Raw genomic sequence first — 20,689 nt, forward strand, 5'->3', positions numbered from 1 at the left:
TGCCTATCAAGTGTCACTGGAATATACCAGTTGGTTTTAATCACTGCTCTCTGAATTCCTAAATCCACAATACAGGTGTTGTTAACTCACTCTTACACTGCTCTGCATTACTGTTTTTAATCTCCCTATCTAAATGATATAAATTTCTCAAAGGCAGGGAGACTGTACGATCCATTTCTTACAAATTCTACGAAGCCGAGCTAGGTACAGGCTGAGGACCTAACAGAAGGACCTAACCTTTCTGAAGGCAAAGGGACGAGATGGTCCCTATTACTTCTTTCAGCATTAAGACCCATGGTTCTGACTGATACCCACTATGACTAAATGTAAGAACAGTAATCTGAGTGTGTGACTCAGAAAGTGGTAAAGGGGGAGACACTTCTACTGTCACAGTGAATGCAGGTTACTATCCGTTTAGCAGCAAAGGCCAGAATTGCTCAATTCTGTGGACTAAACAGTGTTCTCCCCAAATTCCTATGTTCCAATGCCCACATGATAATATCTGGAGGTGGGGAGTTCATGAGATGGGGGGCTCTAATGATCGGGCTGGTGCCCTTCCAAGAAGAAACCCCAGAGAGCATGAGATCTCTCTCTGCCACGTGAAGACACAGCAAGAAGTCGGCCAGCTGCAAGTGACCCTCGGTAGAACTCAACCATGCTGGCACCCTGATCTCAGACTTCCAGCCTCCAGAACTGTGAGAAAATACACTTCTGCTGTTTAAGCACGCAGTATATGGTATGTTGTTGCCAGTTAATACACTAAACATCCTACAACAAACATCCGTTTCACCTCATCAGAGGACCTTGGCCTTACACATTCTGAATTTCTCCTGGAAACCTAAAACAACAGTGACAATAACATCAGCAGCAGCAACAAATTCTAACAGCTGGCATCGTTTATTAAGCTTACACTAGATGTCAAACTCCTTTACCCAATGACTGAACCCCCAGAACAGCTCTGCCCCAGGGGTGCTCTCGTTCCCAGCGGGTCAGAGGATTAGTCAGTGGGAAGAGGTAATGCTTCAGCTGCAGTCTGCCAGGTTCTGAAGTTCACTACCATCCGTCTCCCCTGCTGACTTCACCCTCTCATCTCTAGAGGGAGACGCTGGACTGCAGGTCAAGGGTAGATTGCATTCCTCAGTGATATACAAGTGAGCCATGCGGTTAGAGATGAAGCTTTTTCAGTGGAAGGTGCCAATTTCTTCCTTCCTGGCTTTACAAAGGTGGATGATTCCCCTCCTCCCTCATGACTTTCACAGAGCTGTTAATAAGATGGCTATGGGGCCGCCTCACGCTTAGCAGGCTCCCCTACCGTGGAAACCCAGGAGGACCAACGTGACATGCCAGAAAAGGAGGGAAATGGCGGGCAGCAAAAGTAAGCTGGGTTCCAAGCTTAGACTGAAGGGCTCTTTCACTGGGCTAGAATTGGACAAAGAACTCCAGGAATGTGGTCAAGAGACTGCTGCCCAGGCCAACCATGAATTTACCCTAGGAAGCTCCTGATACGGTCCACTGAATATCCACTGGTGTCCATGAATCCCTTCAAAATCTACATAAAATATTCTGTGTGTTTACATTTTCTTGGGAAGAGGGGCCACAGATTTTATTAGATTCTCAACAGTCAAGAACCACAGATCCCAGCTAGAAGAGGCCCTACTCCTGGGATGTGATCTATGGCAACTCATGTGGGCACAAGACTAGGCAGAGACTTGGGAACAAAGGGCTAGCTAGCTACGGTATCTCCTGGATACTTGGTCTCTCTCTTGGTTGGGATTCAGAATCTCAGAAATCACTGTCAGAAGACAGAGACAACATATACCTCCTCCTACCCATGTCAATAGTAAAGAACTACCGTTAATTTTTATAATGTTTTTTTTTTTCCTTGTGTGCAATTACCACTTTCATTCAGAGAAGGGGTATACCGACAATTTAAGTAGAGGGACTATCTTAGAAAAAATGTACAGGCCATCTTCTACCCCACTCTCTCCAGAGCCCCCTTTCATAAACTCACAGACAGACACACGTGTTCTCTCTCTCTCTCTCTCCTTTCTCACATACACACAAAATAATGGAGGTTGTCCAAATTTATTTTCCAGACTATTTAGATCACGATCCCTCAATCCAAAGACATTTATTGCAGTGATATTAAAATAATTTTAACATCTCAAACATGAATTTGTTTCCATGGACGGAAGTTTGGAACTTATTTTGGAACTTAATTCAAAAATAATGAGGAAGCTGTTTAAAAATTTACCTTCTAACTGCGACAGACTTAGAGGTACAGTTGCTTGTTATGACAGGTATTAGCCTAGGGATGTGTGTGTGCTGCAGAGAAGAACAGAAACGGAGGTGAACACCTGAAAATACAAAACTAAAAACTAAGACAACCACTTCATTACTAAACTACCTAAAGCACATAAATATTCAGATTAGAATGTCACTGAGCTTAGAAAGGAAAAAAATTTCACTGGATATTGCCAAAGGCCATGACAAAATTCACAGAGCCTGAACAGACCAGCCGATGATATGTAAATAAATCTAACAGCAAAACAAATGACTGGTGGGAAGTCTAAATAATCCGGCAGTGGAGATCTAAGTGAGTTCAATAGCGGTCAGCAGAGCAACGTGTTGTGATACTGTTTCAATGGGAATGTTCGATGATGGCTTTGGGTTTAATATTTCAAGTAGGCAGTGCAAACAGAACTAAAAATAATACAAATAAGTAACCCACAATGATTTAATCAGGAATATTCTGGACAGGTTTTAGCATCACCACGTCCCAGTTTCAAGGGTTGCCTCTGGGAAAAAGGGACTTGAAGGTGGGGAGAAGGTGATGTGGAGAATGTTCATTTTAAGCCTTTGTAAGCTATTAGGTTTTACTGGGAACGTGTATATAAATTACTTGGATAATTATTTAAATTTAAATAAATGAGTGTTTAGAAACCTGAAAAGAGTATTTTGTTCCTGGGCTTAAACACAAGTAATTAAATAAAAACTTTAGGTGAATAACAAAGCCACAAACACAAATACCTAAAGTGGAATGACTGGGAGTAAAGAACCAAGTGTAACCCCAGAAGCAGATACAAATATTCAAATATTTAAAGCCAACCATGAGTAAATAATCAACACATGAGTAGGTATACACCATATTCATAATTCACATTATGGAGTATTAAAAAACAAAGACTCCTATAGATAATTAAGGAGGGGGGAGGCTGATTCATATATACAACATGGTTCCAACTGTATATAATGTTGCTAATAAAAAATGCCTGTAGTACTGCTTATCAACCATCATTTATTACCACTTGCTTATTCTATGTATGGCCCCAAAATATACTTACCCGAATGATTAACCTAACAGCTACAACACCGGAAGTGGCCATAATTTTGGCACTGTTTGGAATTAAATTAAAGATAGTTGGCATAATGGCTTCAGCTCCATGGTCAAATTTATTTCCCAGAACTGATGACAGATGCCTACAACAAGAAATGAACACTGCACTGTAGCTGTATCCCTTGCAAACAGTGAAACAATATAAACCTCTTAACATTCTGTAAGGCTTTCCTTTAAAGTTATCTAGAGATAAAAGGCAAGTGTCTACGTAAGACACTTTAAAAACACTTTCCGTGTGCATGCTGTGGACTTGGCCAACAGACATTAGCCCATGAGCTCGTTCCTTTCATTTCTTTCAAATAAATCATTTCCAACTAATTAGTGTTAAAACAGCAAAAGACAGGGGCGCCTGGGTGGCTCAGTCGGTTGAGGTCCGGACTTTGACTCAGGTCACGATCACTCGCAGTTCGTGAGTTCGAGCCCCGCATCGGGCTCACTGCCGTCAGTGTGGAGCCTGCTTTGGATCCTCTGTCCACCTCCCCCCTCGATGCCCTCCCGCCACGTGAGCACGCTCTCTCTCTCAAAAATAAATATAACGTTAAAAATTTCTTTAAAAAACAGCAAAAGACAAATTGGTCATATGCCAATTAAGTGTAGAACTGAGAGAGCTCCCTCACCCTCTTTTCCTTTTGCCCTGTTAAAAACCTTTCACATGTATTATACACGCTTCCATATCTGATCCCAGCCAAAACTGTAGACAGCTGCAGTACCTCCTTGCTGTTGCTGCTTCTTTGACATTCTGACATACTTTTCAACACAGAAGTTCCAGCTGCAAACACTGATACAGTTTTAGCTAGGGTAAAACTTTACTGTCCTATCTGCCTTTGACTTGTAACTTTATAGATACAGTACTCTTCTAGAAACAAACAAAAACTTTGATAATCATGCTATATCCTGCCAGCAAAATCAATGAAAAAGCCAAGAGACAGAAGTTTATATTATTTCTTTTTTCTGTATTATTAATAATAATTGTGCTCGCTTCGGCAGCACATATACTATAATTATTAATAATAATTGCTTCGAGTTTAAAATAGAGGCTTCAGAGCCAAGTCACTGAATAACATTTAAAATCTGTCAAACTTTATGTAATTGGGCAGGAAATATTGTAATACTATAAAAGCACCAACAGAAGAATAAATGGAATAGGTCCTGGAGACTAGTCAGAAGGTACATTAAAGGGACCTGCTGGGCACATTCAACGAACCATCTCTGAAGCGCTGCAATGAGACTATTTTAGGATGTGTGAGAATCTGAAGCGTGGCAGTCCTTACCCCAATGTGATGCAAGCTTCCCGCACTACCTGAGACCGCAGGTCCTTAGCAGATAGTTTAAAGGCTCCGTCCAAAAGACGCAGATGTTGAAAGAAGTTATCGTACTCGGCGGCACCAGCCAAAAGTAAAGATCTGATCTTTTTCAGCTGGTGGAACGGAAAAAATTAAGAGGTACACACAACAATCCTTAAAACAGCATATATAAAACAACTGAAGCCAAGAACTGTGAGAAGTCAACATCAAAGTTAACTGATCTCAAAAGTCTTCCCAGAAGAATTCAGCCAATTCAGTACCTGCTACCATACTGAACAAATCTACATATCACAAGTAAGAAGTTTTAAATGTAGTATATCTCACAATTCTACAAAATAGATATTTTACTTGTAAACAGTTTTGCTCCTCCCCTAAAGCTTACCTTCCCCAATACCCAACTCCAACTGCTATCCGTTAAATGACTCGAAGGAAGAAGCGATCCCACAGTCTTTTATATAGTATCCTCCAGTGTATCATTACTAAAAGGTTAGTCTGAGTTTGAATGGGACGTAGCAGTCATTTCACAGCCTTGCTTCCTGCCCAGCCAACGCTGTAAAACAGCTTTCCTCAGATAAGATATACCTTCACTGTAATGCTCCCCTCACATTTCATTAATCCACTTTTTTAAACAGAGGGAGAGAACTTTCCAACAAGTGACAGGAAGAAAGAAAGGAAGAGACGGACACACCCTGAAAATGCCACTAAGAAAAGCCAACTTACTGGCCAACAGTCACAATTAAATCTGGACTAAGGCAAGAGTGGAGGCTGTCTCCAGACGTTCCACATTACATCTTTTTTAAAAGTACAGGATATACTTAAAGGCACAGGTTGGCCCGTTTTAGAAACAGGAAGAGAAATGAGGTACTCTACTAAAAGGGTAAGTGTAAATATGGTGATGTATATTTAAAACATTTACTACTTAAAATTCATCAGAGCTATACCCCAATTGCATAATTCAGTATTTAGAACATTGAAATAAATCTAATGAAAATGTAATCACATGAAGTCAACGGCTTACAGCATTTACTCTTTGCTCCCAATCATGCTTGTCATCAGATAATATTTCCCTAATCTTGTTTATGGACTCCTCCAGGTCTCGGCTGGAATAAATCTGTAAGCAAAATTAATTTACAACCAATGTAAGAAAACTTACAGAATCAACAAAGATTAGTTTTTAATTACAGAAAGTCAAGAATACTTAGTAATTTCATTTTTCAGAAGGACTTATGAGATAACCTCCAGATACATCTGTCTTCGAATGAGCTTCCTTCCCATTGGGAATATATACCCACTAGATTTGATGCTCAAGTACAGATAACCATGCTTTGAGCACAGCTTCACCGTAAACTTAACAGATGATCTCATGTACAGAAGAGAAAGGAGCCGACTGGGGAATTGTCAGTGATGCACAAGGCCTTTATTACTCTTAGTATTATTTAGAACACCACATTTTACACGTAACTTCAACACTCTCTTCAAATCTTCTTTCTCATTTACACTTACATCTTACTAATAAGGTAGGTAGGGGAATAATCAACCAACAGTGATGCAAGCTTGGAAGGTCAAGGACTTAAGGTAAGGCTGAACCCAAGCTGAGCCTATGGTGCCGGTTATCTGACTTATGGTACTTATGGCAACCAGGCAACAGGTAACAAGTGACTCACGCAGGCAGAGCACCACATTCGATGCAGGCTGAGGACAAGTGTTATTAGCCCCCAGTCAACAACAAAGGACACTGAGGCACAAAGCACTTAAAATGTGTATACTCCAAACGTATAAGTAATCCCTGCTTCGTCTGTTAGGCACTTAAATGAAGCATCAAGGTGGCATAAACTTGAGCTTTTATTAATCTGTTCTTTATAGCTTTTCAGACATCGCAGTCCTTGAAATTTACAAATTTTTCTAGGCATGCTTCTTTGTTCTCACACCTAGTCATTGATTTTCTTTTTCATTTACGTGACCTAAGCCACAAACGTACTACTAGATCAAGCAAGCAACTTCTCTCCAGTCCCTACTGAAAGATCACTTCACTTCTGCTGTGCATTTTAGCGATACAAGGCACCGATGTCCTCTCATCTGCAGGTGCAGACCTGCAGTAGGTCTTAAGAGGTAAAAATACCTCACCTAGAAGGGGGCCTCACATATCATGTATCTGAAAACTAAAATTTGACGAGTAAGCCTACCTGTTTTTAATCAAACTCGAATATTCTCACTCACCTGTACTACAGGTACGTCATCAAATGCTTTAATAAAGTCCTCTTCATCAACAGCACCAGCTCCTTCTTTTGCAGCTATAAATAAGATTGATTTTCAAAACGTGAACGGTGTGCGCAGGGGTCGTCTGAACACACACAATCCCCATTACATTATGGAAGATTTGTGGCTTTTTTACAAGCCTTAATAAAAATTTAGAGTGTTGTGGAACTGACAAACATTACTAACTCTGAATATAGAGATGAAATGTCATGATTCTACAATACTACATACGTTAGTATAAAGTCACTTAAAGACACTACGTGTTAAGGAGAACATTGAGCCTTTAAGCGACATATCAATTACACTGCAGTCATATATTAATCTAATAAACAGGTAAATAATAGAAAATTTAATCCTTCGGGGAATAAATTAGGTTATGTTATTTTTAGGCATCTAGTATAACAAATTTGTGAAATATTCAAATAAGTGCTCAAGAATTTAACATTTCATTTCAACTTTGTATTACTCTCAAAACATTTCCATTTCCTTGAACACATGGTAACTGGGTCAATTTCTTACTTATGCACTAGTAAGAATTTTCCCTCCTAAAGGTGTTGTAAGATGCTCTGTATACTTAAAGATTAATTGCTATCATTTGAGATAGAGTTTTTTCTTTCGCTAACATGAACTCTACTTCACACATGAAGATCATGTGACATTTTGTCAAATCTTTTTTTGTTTTTTCAAAGGTTTTAAAATTGGGGTTTAAGATCACCCTTGAAACCCTCATTGTTAATGATTCACACTGATGGAAACCAATTTGACAATAAATTCCATATTTAAAAAAATGAATTACACTGATTAGTCTGAGTGCTTTTCTAGTGTTTCTTTGCAGACAAGTTATCTGGTGTTTAGGGTCCTCACACGTAGACAAGGCTTTAAAGACGATTCTGGGAGCAATAAATGCGTGTCCTCACTTTCAATGAAGATTCCTCACACCGAGTTCACAGCTGTGGTCAGATGACAGTAACATCACACTGTCACTTGGTGCTCAGTACCTGTTTTGGTACAAAGACTGAATCCCCCTGAGCAGACAGGTCCGGAGCGCTGCCCTGGGTAAGTGCTGCATCACGTACCCACATACGTAAAGGGACTCAGAGACCAACCATGGTCCATGAGCCCCAGAATCAGACAAGGAGGAGTCAACTAGGAAATTCATGACTGCGGTGTTTAAACAAAATAGAAAAAAGGGTAAGAGCAGGGCCAAGATCTCTACATAATCTAGAGCTGGGACTTTTGGAAGGGGTATGGGTGCGGGATGGGAAGGAAATCAAAGGGGTCTAATGATGTAGAAATTTCTAAGCCTCATTTGCGGAACTGATGCCTCCCAAGAATAGATTTTTCCAATGAAAGATGAGAAAGGTGGTTCAGTCATAGAGGAATGAAATACTGGGTACATGCTGTAACACAGATGAACTGTAAAAACATTACCCTACATGAAAGGAGCCAGACACAAAAGATCACATTTACATGACTCCATTTCTCTGAAATACCTAGAATAGGCAAGTGCCTAGAGGCAAAATGCAGACTGCTGATCACCAGGGGCTGGGGGAAGGAAGAAATGGGGAGCGACTGTTTAAAGGGTCTGGGGCTTCCTTTCAGGAGTGGAAAAGCTTTTCTGGAACTAGACACAGGTGGTGGCTGCACAACACTGTGAATACATGAAATGTCACTGGATGGTTACCTTTAAAATGGTTAATTTGGGGCACCTGAGTGGCTCAGTCAGTTGAGCATCTGACTTTTGATTTCCGCTCAGGTTGTGATCTCGCAGTTTCATGAGTTCCAGCCCCGTATCAGGCTCCATGCCAACCCTGCAGAGTCTGCTTGGTATTCTCCCTCTTCCTCTCTCTGCCCCTCCCCTGCCGGCATGCCTCTCTCTCTCAAAAATAAATAAGTAAACTTTTAGAAACGTATTAAAAATAAATAAATGGTTAATTTGATGTTTTGTGAATTTAAACTCAATTACAAAAAAAATTTTTAACGCACCAAAAACAAACAAAAACATAAACAAAAACACAGACAGAAAGGACTAAGAACACCAACAAAGGCACAGCTTTTTCCTCCTGCCATCTGTGGTGTGAACACCCGTGTCAGCCATCAGCACAGCTACTTAACATGGAGAGAGAAGCTGGCAGCAGAGGCACCAAGCTGACAGAGGCACGACCCCAACACTCTAGGGCCAGTTCAGCAGGCCAGAAAGAACACCAGGAGGCGGCATTCTAAGTCAATCCTTCCCGCTGTTTTAACTTAGCTCATCCAGCCAAGCTCAAAAGCCCGACGCTAACAACCAGTTCTAAAGGCAGAGGCCACACAATGTAAAGCGAAAAGAGATCTGTGTGTCAATTTAACATGTGACAGCAAAATGCAAGTTGTATATAACAAGGACTCAAATCGTCTGCATTGGGGAGTGGCAGAGGAGAGACTGAGGCTAAGGTATCTTTGTAAATCAATGTTCAAAGCTTTAGGGAGCTGAGCCCTACCATTTACTTAGGTCAACATCCATTCCGGTTTCACAAGGAATAATGCTACTCGTAGGAACAAAACACAGAAGGCACACCATCTGACTTCTGGGAAGTCTCAGTGTTGGTAGACAGAAACTGACAAAAAAAGTCCCCATGGTAATTGCAGGCCATCGCTGGAGCCTCATGGACGAATAAAGCCATCAGGGTGCACTCCTGCCCTGGCTCCTAGCCATGCTGGCCTCTGAGCTAGCCATATTCTCCTACCGGCTCCCCCCTTATCAACCCGTGGCAACACAGCGGCTCAAACTTCTACCCTATCAGCACGGACAGCACAGTGCTAACATAAATCACAGTGAGTAGAAACATACTGCAAACAGGACCACTTCATCCCTGAAGGACAGACACGGAAGGCAGTACATCTGGTTTTATGAGCTGGCAGAGCTGACTCTACAGCACCCCACACGGTGGTCTTACCTGAAGACTTGGATCCAAGAGAGGAGGAACCAAGCCGGCGGGTGGTCCCCATTCCAACGTTTCTCCTTGAGCTGGGTGGAGCTTTGGATGATGTAGAACTAGCAGAGGAAGGTCTATTACCATCCACAGAATCTTCATCATCAAAATTTTTATCTGAAGAGTAAGCAGAGAAATCATTGTTTTTAAAAAAAAAAAAAAAAAAAAAAGGTACTTTTTCCACCCGAATGTAAAACAACAAACTAGCCTTAGAGATGAACGGTGTGCCTACTCTTGGGATGTGAGGTGCCAGTCCGGGGTCTAGAAAGGCCTTAGGTAAGTCCAGAATGCAGATACAAACATCATGTTTGTTTTCACATATCTAGAATGCTCTCCTGCTCCAATTTTGGAAAACAGAGAAAACATAAAGAAGAAAACAACCTCTCATAAAACCACCACCTCATACAATTACTTCAACATTTTGGCATATTTCTGACCTTTCTTGCATGCTTTTTTTTAATAACAGCTGATGCGAGACTATACATCATTTGGCATTTTGCTTATTTCAAATATGCGCATTTTCCTAGGTGATAAAATATTCTTTGTAAATGCTGTCTTAGTGGTTGCATGGTACTCTGTGATGAGAAAATATCACAACTGAAATGGTCTTGTTAGGCATTCAGGGTAGTTCCAATACGTCACCATTAGAAATAACATTGCAACAAACACCTTCCCACTGGCATTTCTGTTTAAATTTATCACAATTTTAAGAAAAAAACCAAAACCTAGAAGCAATACCTACTGGGTCAAAGAGTATTAAAATTTTTAGTACACACTGCCAAATTTATTTTCAGAGAGGTCATGTATTTTTTTTTCCCTGGAAGTTCAAAGAAGTGCTCAACTGGTCACACCTCTGCCAACACAATATGACCATTTTTAAATGTCAACCAGTTTGACAGGTGGAAATAAATGCTTCCTCGTCAATGTTTCATTTCTCTTTTTTTGGAGTTGAGCACTGTTTCTTCATATTAATTCCTAAATTTTCTAAGCATTAGTGGATCCAAGGAATATTCCTTAGGTTGCATTTAAAATTAAAAAGAAAAAAGAAAAGGGCGCCTGCATGGCTCAGTCGGTTAAGCATCCAACTCTGGATTTCGGCTCAGGCCATGAGCTCCTGGTTTCCTGAGTTCAAGCTCTGCACACTGACCACACTGAACCTGCTTGGGATTCTCCCTCTCTCCCTCTCTCTCTGCCCCTCTCCTGCTTGCGCACACTCTCTCTCTCAAAATAAACAGACCTTTAAAAAAATAAAAAAGAAAGAAAAAGAAAAAAAACATCTTTGGGCTTTTAAAATAATCAACATATTTAGGAACAACATTCAGATGACACAATTAACGCTATCATGGTGCACTTATACAGAGTACCATGGGCTTATACAGCAACTGTGAGTCATTCAGGAGGCCTAAACAGAGAACCAAGAGTAATTTAAAATAAAGGAAACAAACATCTGTAGCTGGCAATATTCACGATTTCTGAATAAGGGAGCTAGATCTTTTCCAATACATCTGAAGTAAATAACTGTCAAACAGAAAACACAAATACAAGCCTGTTTTCTTGACCTGTTGGCTGCTTGGTTCAACTATCAACAGTCAAGTCCGGTGTCTAATCATGACCCTACTGTTTCTCACAACTCACCAACAATCCACTTCAAACTACACGGCTTCTTTTATTCGACGCCATTGGGAGCTGATCCATCCTTCTAAACGCATATCCTTGCGCAAATTACCTGCCTTCAACATTCCTTTAAATTTTCTAGATCACCTTATCAAGCAATCCTCTTTCACAGATGGTTCCTTTAATACACACATCACTTTCCCACTGATTCAGATGCTCACTGGTCTATTAGTATCGACTTACCTATGTGGATTCAAAAGGTGATTCTTGGACTGCAAGCACATTAACAAGGTCCTTTCCAAGAGTAAAACTGGGTCTGATGTAAAGAACGAAAACAACCCAAAGGGAAGGTCAACCACTGAGCACTGCCAGTATTAGCAGTGACAAGACCTGTTCTCAGCCCATCTGCCCTCAGGGGAGCTCTAATTACTACAGGAACAGTTCCAGTCTGTGGGAAAGGTGCATAATGAACAGGGGAAGTGAAGACACCGTCATGCTTCACTCAGAAATTCATGTAAAGTCTGTGTAATTTTTCTAACATGGGCAGGCACTCCACTGAGAACTATATTCACTTAGTGGAAATTATTTTCAGAGGGCCCATGTCACTGGATTTCCTGGGATTTCTCTATTGAAGCAATGATGGATTTTCAAGGACCAAACTCAACCTCTTTCAGCAAATAGCCAGAAACCAGACAGGGTACATAAAACAACTATTTCAGATGGGACAAGGGACAGTGCAGAACTGTGAGCCCTGAGAGGGAAACAAACAAGGTGAGCTACATAGTTACCCAACTTCCCGCCTGGAGATAATTCCCAGACCACCAAGTACAAGGAACGAGACCCTAAATTGAACCTAGAAGCCTCGGCAAGTTGAGAAAACGGAAATCAGAGCTCAGGGACGCTGAGGGGGCCGGGCCGTAAGGTACAGGCAGAGTGCTAGGAAACAGGAAGCTACACAAAATGAGAGCTCTAGAAATGTACCAAGTTCTAGGCCATCATGTGGGAGTACAATTCCACACACAAGGGAAGGCGAAAAATGACCAGGAAGCTATAAACTGAACAATTCCCAATGTCTGCACAAAGTAGGACAGTGTTCCAGCACCAGAGTAGAATGTTCTTGGAGACTCACCCAAGGCACTCAGTGAGACCCTGCAAGGGCAGGCCTTAATAGTAGGGCTGAACTATTTCTGGAGGGAAGGTTACATTAAGCCTACCCTATTAAAGTTTAAAAACAGGCCTCAAGGGGGTTAGACGTGCAAGTAACTTAAAACCGCTCTGCCAGGGGCGCCTACGTGGCTCAGCCAATTGAGGTCTGACTCTTGATTTCACCTCAGGTCATGAGATCCCAGGTTTGTGGGATCCAGCCCCATGTAGGGCTACATGCTGAGTGTGGAGCCTACTTGGGATTTTCTCTATCTCTCTCTCTCTATCTCTCTTTCTCTCTCGCTCTCTCTCCCTCTGCCCCTTCCCACCACATGCCCACGTGCATGCGAATGCTTTCTCTTAAAACAAACGAACAAACGAAAAAAAACTGCTGTGCCAAAGCAAAGCAGAACATTCTTTAAAGGAACATAACAAATGCAGACACTTGACAATATAGCATTCACAATACACAACACCTAATCAAAATTTCATCAAGAGAAGGAGAAACAGAAAAATGTGGCACACAATCAGGAGGGAAAAAAACATCAGAAAATAGTAACCAATTAAGAAATGACAAAGATGATGGAACGAGCAGGTGAGAATATTAAAACTTCTACAACTGTGTCCAAATATTAAAAGAACAAATAGATATAATGAGAAAGAAGGTTTTTTAAAAAAAATTTTTTAAACATTTTTATTCATTTTTGAGAGACAGACACAGAGCACTAGCCGGGGAAGGGCAAAGAAAGAGGGAGACACAGAATCCAAAGCAGGCTCCAGGCTCTGAGCTGTCAGCACAGAGCCTGATGCAGGGCCCGAACCCACAAACTGCAGAATCGTGACCTGAGCTGAAGTTGGGCGCTTAACTAAGCCACCCAGGCGCTCCTAAGGTTTTTTATTAAAAGGACCAAATGGAACTTCTGGAAATTAAGAAAACACAGTATCTGAAATGAAAATTTCACTGAATGGGATAAATGCAGATTAGACACAATCAGCTGGAAAAAAAACAAACAAAAAAAAAAAAAAAAAAACAGGGAATTTAAACACCTAGCAATAAAATTTAACCAAAATTAAGAAAAGAAGAAAGCCTGAGAAAAATAAATAAGAATAGAAACTCAGACCTGTGGGATAGTAACAAGCATCAAACACACATGAAATTGTACTTCCCGCAGGAGCCAGAGAGAAAAAAAGACACAATACTTACACAGGAACAAAATGACAGTGGGCTTCATCAGATACTGTGTGTGCCAAAAGACAAAGGAACAGCATCTTGAAAATGGTGACAAGAAAGTATTAACCTAGAATTCTCTATCCACCAAAAACTTATCTTCTAAAAATAAAGGCTAGGGGCATCCTGGTGGCTCAGTTGTTCGGTTCAGGTCACGATCTCACAGTTTGTGAGTTCAAGCCCCGCGTCGGGCTGTGTACTGACAGCTCAGAGCCTGGAGCCTGCTTCCAATTCTGTGTCTCCTTCTCTCTCTGCCCCTCCCCTGCTCACGCTCTGTCTCTCCTTCTCTCAAAAATAAATAAACATTTTAAAAAATTAAAAATAAATAAATTTTTAAAAAGGCTAAATAAAAATGTACTCAGACAAAACCAAAAAAAAAAGAATTCATCACCACGAGACCTGCACTCCTAAGAAATGTTCAAGGGAGATCTTCAGGCAAAGGGAAAATGATACCAACTGAACACGTGGATCTACAACAGAATGAAGAGCACGGGAGATTGTAATCAGGTGGATAAGAAGACTTTCTCCTCATATTTTATTATCTGTGAGGGACAACTGGCTGTGTAAAGCAAACATAAAAGCCCTCAACATTTAGTTTCTATTCTTGTGACATCCTCCTGTCCTGGGCAGGTAACCTGGCAGCCAGAGGAAGGACGCCTGTTGGCAAAGGAACGCGGGGCTTGGGCTACGGGCTGCAGTAGGGGGATGTCACGCGGACACTGGCAAAGCGCGAAGAGAACGGAAGCAGTGCAGATTCGGCCCTCAGCGGGCTTGTATTTCTAACAGTGAATTATAACTTGGCCCAATGTACTCAAGAGGTCACATAATGATGTGATGCCCCGAGGAGGAGTGTGTTTCCTCACCAATGTCTGCATGGAAACGCCTCCCTAGGAAGGGAGGTGGGGGAAAGGGTCACCGAGCAGCCAGTGTTGAGTTTTTTTTAAATGAGCTTTAAGAGTCCCAATCAGTCTTTTTATTTACTCCCTTTGGAAATAAAATCTAGCACACTTTCTTATCGTTGTTCCCCTCCCCCCACCCCCAACCAGATTAGAAGCAACTAAGTATAGGAACAGTGAGAAGGGGGCATGGGGTGTTAAGCACAGTGATGTTAATGACAAGTGACAGTTGAAAGCCCGATAGCTACACAGAAGGTAAAAAAAGCAAACACGCGACTAGAAAAACCCCCGAACCCAAACTGCTCCGAATGCCAGCGTCAGCACAGAGGTCGAATCACAGTCACGCAGCCTGAGAGCACAGCAGCGGCTGCTCCCAACCGCAAGCCTGTACCATCAAGATTCAATGGTCTCCACGTGACCTGTGTACTAACGGAGAAAGTAATTCACATGTTCTATTGGAATTAGAAATCCAGGGGGAAAGGGAAAAGAATGTATTCGTTTTCCAGATTAGCAGCTGGACACACTGCTTTACACTGAGATACTGCACCCGAAAAGGTGTTTGGAGAATAACAGCCAGCTGGGCCTCTCATTTGAAAACCAACACAAAATAAGTCTGCCCTATGCTTCCCAGAGTTTTGAACACCCAGAAATTAAAGTCAAATTAAAAACGAGGTTAGGCCCTCGGAAAAGTACCAATTCCAATTAACTAGGAAATTCTCTTCTACAGAACACGTTCTTCCTTAACTGGACAGAGAAACTGTACTCGTATCTGTGTCTGGCTGTGGTCACAGAGCGGATCCACTCTGGATACAGCCCCGGAGGAGCCTCCAAGGGCCAGGTTCCGACAGAGTGCTTTCTCAACAACTAAGCAACCCATAGCGAACTCTACTTGTCATTTAAACCCCCTTTTTGTTAGGTTTCAGCTGAGCAGACAAACGTTAGGATACAACCTTTTTTCCTACCTTTAAGACAAAACACATGTGAAAATGAGTATTTTTAGCTATGCTAGCCTGTGCCACCTACATTAGTTTAAAATTTTTTCACACTGTTATGACAACATATGTTACACAGGAAAATGGTCTCCCTGAGCCCGAAGGAGTAACTAACTGATTCTACCTCTAGCCTCCACTGCAGAGAGTATCATCTGAGAGTCACTACTGTCACTGGACAGTCTGCGGCAGAAACCTGGAACAGGCTAATTGGGCCTTCAGTTCCTAGCCTTTTAATCCTTTCTATCACCTGGGCTCCATTCCCCGCCACCCCGCACCCCCCCTTTTACAGCACTGGGACAAGACGTTTTTAAATGACTCATCAAGTTCTTACGGAGTGACAGTGCAATTTTCATCTAACTCTCTATCACCGCATCCCTGGCAACCCAGTTAGTAGGCACAGTGGAGTGAAAGACAGCAGCAAAACAACACGCCCAGAAGGGCCACTGGCACCAAAGAGATTTTAGAACACAGGAGAGACAGGACCCTTTGAAGAAACAAAAGGCCAGAGAACAAACACAGTCATCCATGTACCCAAAAGGAAACCAGCAGATTTCTAAACATGTCTGTGAACTTGTTTTGCATGAGTCTTGAACTGTGGTCAAGGGGCTGGGTGGAGGGTGGAGGGTGGAGGGTGGAGGGTGGAGGGTGGAGGGTGGAGGGTGGCTGTGGCCGGCCTGGAAGGCAGAAGCAGTCCAATGAGCCTCAGGGACTCAGGTTCTGAAATCCCTGAAGAAGCCCAAGTAGAGCCGCAGCTGCCTCAGAATTGAACTTGAATCACGCTGGATAGGGAAAGGCATCAAGCGGCTGAGCCACAGATTCTAGGGGTCAAAAATGATCAGAAAGACCAGTATATGCACAACTGTGACTACAGGTTTGGGAACAGGAGTGGCAGAGAAACTCTCAGTCTAAAGACAAGACTTCAAGTTTAGTGTCTGGAACCTAGAATTACAAGCTTTGGATTACATGGCCCATTTAGAAAATTTATACACTCACCTATGAGGACAAACAAAATGTCACAGAAACTAAGGAATGTCTGTTCCATTGTCCACCTGCCAGGAAGGCTAGGACCTAAACCACTTCTCTCCAGAGGCAGGCTTTGACTACTGGAAGCCTGATGGGAAGGAAGCGTCTCATTTTCGAAAGCAAAGACAACTAACTCTCTGTTTCACTGAATCAGGGTCACTTTGTGGAAGCTCATATTCCTGACAGGCTTGCATTTTCACCCACTCCCTTGTTACGAAAATTCTCCTCCAAGGGAGTAAGAAATGTGGCAGCCTAGTAACTAGAATATAATTAGCATTCCCAAAAGAGGCTGCACAGAGACCTGATAATAAGCCCAAAGGCTGGCTGCTATTGCAAATATCCCAAAATTTCTTGCTCCTTGATCTTTCACAGATCCAAGGCTTTGCTTTCTGCAGTCTTGCTTGATGTGCCTGATATATTCCTAGGTTACTCCTGAAAACACTCGTCTGCTGCTGGCTGATGCTCTGGGTTCTTGCCCAGCTCCATCCAGGAAGAGCCAACCATGCCCTTCTCCATGCTACGTGGCCGTGTGTCTTTCACCCCATCTCACCCTGTTACTGGCTATGTGCACAAGTGCGTGCCAGGCCCTGCACTTGCTACTTTGCACATTCTCATCAAATCCTCCTGACAACTCTCAGACTATCATCACTCCACTCTTGAAAGTGAAAAAACTTAAAGCATCCAGGCATAACGGGCCCAAAGTCACATGGCTAACTAGAAGGAGGAATAAGCCCATGTCTGTCTGACTCAAAATCCTATGATCGGAGTCACGATAATAAATGACAATCAACCAAAAAAAAAAGGCAATTCATATAAACTGGCCACTTACTATGTGCTGAGCACTGTGCTAAGTGCTTTCTGTGCATTATTTTAATTCTTATAACAGATGTTTGCTTACTTAAAAAAGTTATTCACTTAAGACAATTTCTTAAACACAGAATCATTAATATCTCTTACAAATATCCACATAAAAATCCTCCACAAAGTACTAGGCAAACCAAATCCAGCAACACAAAAAGAATTATCATCATAGCCAAGTGGAATTTATCTCAGGAATGTAAATTACAAAAATAAATCAGTTTAATACATTGTATTAATGGAATAAAAGACGAAACCACATGCTCAGTAGATGTAATAAAGTATTTGACAATAACCAAAATGAAACGCTTTCAAGCTAAAAACACAACAAAGATTAGAAGGGAAATCACACAAAACACACTATTAACATCGCATCTAATGGCAGAAGACTAGATACTTTACCCCCAAGATCAGGAACAAGACAAGATGCCTACTCTTGCCATTTTTATTCAACGCTGTACTAAAGGTTCTAGCCGGGGCAATCAGGAAAGAAAGAAAAAACCTCAAGATTACACAGAAAGAACTAAAACTATCTCAATTCACAGATGACATCTTTTTTTTTTTTTAATTTTTAATTTTTTTATTTTTTTTTTGAGAGACAGAGATAGCATGAGTTGGGGAGGGGCAGAGAGAGATGAAGACACAGAACCCAAACAAGGCAGGCTCCAGGCTCTGAACCATCAGCACAGAGCCTGATGCGGGGCTCAAACCCATGAACCATGAGATCATGACCTGAGCCAAAGTCAGACGCTTCACCGACTAAGCCACCCAGCACCGCCAGAGATAACATGATCTTGTATACAGAAAGTTCTAAAGTGTTGCCTGGATAGTTCAGGCAGTTGAGTGTCCAACTCCAGTCATGATCCCAGGGTCGTGGGATCGAGCCCCATGTTGGGCTCCACACGGAGCACAGAACCTGCTTAAGAGTCTCTCTTTCTCCCCTCCTCTTCCACTGTCCCCCACTCGCATGCTCTCTCTCTCAAAATGAAAAAAAATTTAAAAAGAAAGTTTTGGTGAATTTATTTAAAAAAACTATCAGAATTAATAAATAAGCTCAGCAAGGTGCCAGGATACAAGACCAATACAGAAAAATGAATTGTATTTCTGTACATCAACAATGAATGATCCAAAAATGAAATAAAACAATTCAATTAAAAACAGTAACAAGACATGTAGGCTGGAAACTACATAACATTGTTATGAGAAACTAAAGACCTAATAAATGAAAAGACATCCCACGTTGAGGGATCAGAAGACTTATAAAAAGTTACTTTGCTCATTATCCAAACTATAGTTCTTGCCCATTTGTCCTCACTAGCTTTTAATTTTAAACAAAGTTGGATGATGCCTAGGGAGGCACAGAAATACAAGCCACACTGTCCGAACCGGGTAGCAGGGCAAAAGACTGCTTTCCTTCCAAGTTTCTACATTCCCTTCCCTTCAAAATATGGCAAGTGTGGTACGGGTACCCTCCAAGTCCAGTCAGTATGTATCCTATTAAATAGGATCAGGCCTTTAATAATGCTCTCTGAAAACACCCTTCAATATCCATATCCTGAACCCAAAATGCCATTCCTCTCCACTGTTAATAGTTAACAAATGCTTTTGTCAGAGCACAAGGGATATAATAAGCCTGAACCTGACTGGAAACACTGGCCTAATTCACAGTACAAAATGGAAATGGCAGGGGGCACCCGAGTGGCTCAGTCAGTTAAGCATCCAACTCTTGGTTTCGGCTCAGGTCGTGATCTCGCAGTTCGTGGGTTGGAGCCCTACGTCGGGCTCTGCGCTGACAGTGCGGAGCCTGCTTGGGATTCGCTCTCTCTGCCCCTCCCCCGCTGGCACTCGTTAAATAAACAAACATTTAAAAAATGGAAATGGCATAATGGAAGCTACAAGGGTGCTACAAGGGCCACTTCTGCCCTTCTGGCACCGGTAACCCACTCGCTACCACAGAAAAGGCGAACCTGAAACACAATCATGCTTCATGGCAAGAGATCGTTTCCACTCCTTCAGCCAAGAACATTCTGCCAGAAAGCTAGGCTGGCATTTAAGACTATCTCAGCCATAACACATCTAGTGCAGTTAAAGCAAGAACAGGCAGGATGAAGAGGCAAAAATTTGTTTAGTTTTACTAATCCTTTACAAAGAGCTAAAAAAGGGAAAAAGCGGGGAGAAGGCAGGCGAAGAAAACACCATTGGAAACCGGAAAGGGAAACAACGTAAGGAGGTCATGGAGCAAACCTGCTCCTTAGAGGCCCTGGCAGAAGTGAAACGTTCACACGGTGTAAGTGACACGTGCCTTCTGCAGATTCAGATGAAGGCCCATTTTTCCTTGGGTCTCGGATGGAAAGCGGTCTGGCCGCCGCTCTCTGGTCTATACGGTGATAATGAGCTCACAACAGACGCAGGTATGGGGACCACAGAGAGGCCCCAGGATGATTTTGTGGGAGCGGAAAGGCACCGCTGGCAGTGAGCCCGTCCAAAGGCGGGGCTATCAGTGACCGGCCTGCACTTTCATTAAGACCAACTTCAAGGTTTGTAAAGAAAATGGACACATGCTTCTGTTTTCCCCTCTGGAAAAAAAGGGATAATACTGCCCACCTACAGGGAGCATCCCAAGTGTTGCCTGCCCAGTACAACCTCCTTCTTGTACAGAAGGCGCTCACCCTTCTCCCGCCCCCGCCCCCCCCACAGTGACCTCACCCCTGCCTCAGGGAGCAGGCCGGACCGGGTCTGGCCAAAGCTTCAGGGCTCTGCCCGGGGCCTTCGCAGTAAATGAATTCTAGAGCCTCCCTCTCCTGGACCAGGGCTGTGTAGATGCAAGCCCAGAGGTGCCGGGGCCAACAGAATGGAGGAACCCGCCTATCCGTGAGGCAGACCAGAAGAAAGCAGGGCAAGAGGCGGAGGGATGGCAGAGAGGGCACCACCGAGCCTGTGCCCCGGAGGCCACAGCGAGCCCTCCCAGAGCACACCCAGTGACATGAGCCAGCTGGTCTCCCTGTC

General features: G+C 42.5%; 1 protein-coding gene across 34 annotated transcripts in view; it reads right to left on the reverse strand.

The window, feature by feature from the left end:
• Positions 1-20,689, reverse strand: part of CLASP1 (cytoplasmic linker associated protein 1) — a 274,262-nt gene that overhangs the window by 115,943 nt on the left and 137,630 nt on the right. For all 34 annotated transcript variants that reach the window (XM_078451384.2, XM_078451387.2, XM_060625391.3 and 31 more), the window contains 6 exons: positions 9,894-10,046; positions 6,919-6,992; positions 5,720-5,812; positions 4,669-4,814; positions 3,345-3,480; positions 2,255-2,325 (listed from right to left, as the gene is read on the reverse strand). In XM_078451384.2, coding sequence (XP_078307510.1) covers positions 2,255-2,325; positions 3,345-3,480; positions 4,669-4,814; positions 5,720-5,812; positions 6,919-6,992; positions 9,894-10,046 — 673 coding nt within the window. The remainder of the gene's footprint in view (positions 1-2,254; positions 2,326-3,344; positions 3,481-4,668; positions 4,815-5,719; positions 5,813-6,918; positions 6,993-9,893; positions 10,047-20,689) is intronic.

This window comes from Panthera onca, chromosome C1, assembly GCF_046562875.1.
Source record: "Panthera onca isolate mPanOnc1 chromosome C1, mPanOnc1 haplotype 2, whole genome shotgun sequence".
NCBI classification, from domain to species: Eukaryota; Metazoa; Chordata; class Mammalia; order Carnivora; family Felidae; genus Panthera; species Panthera onca.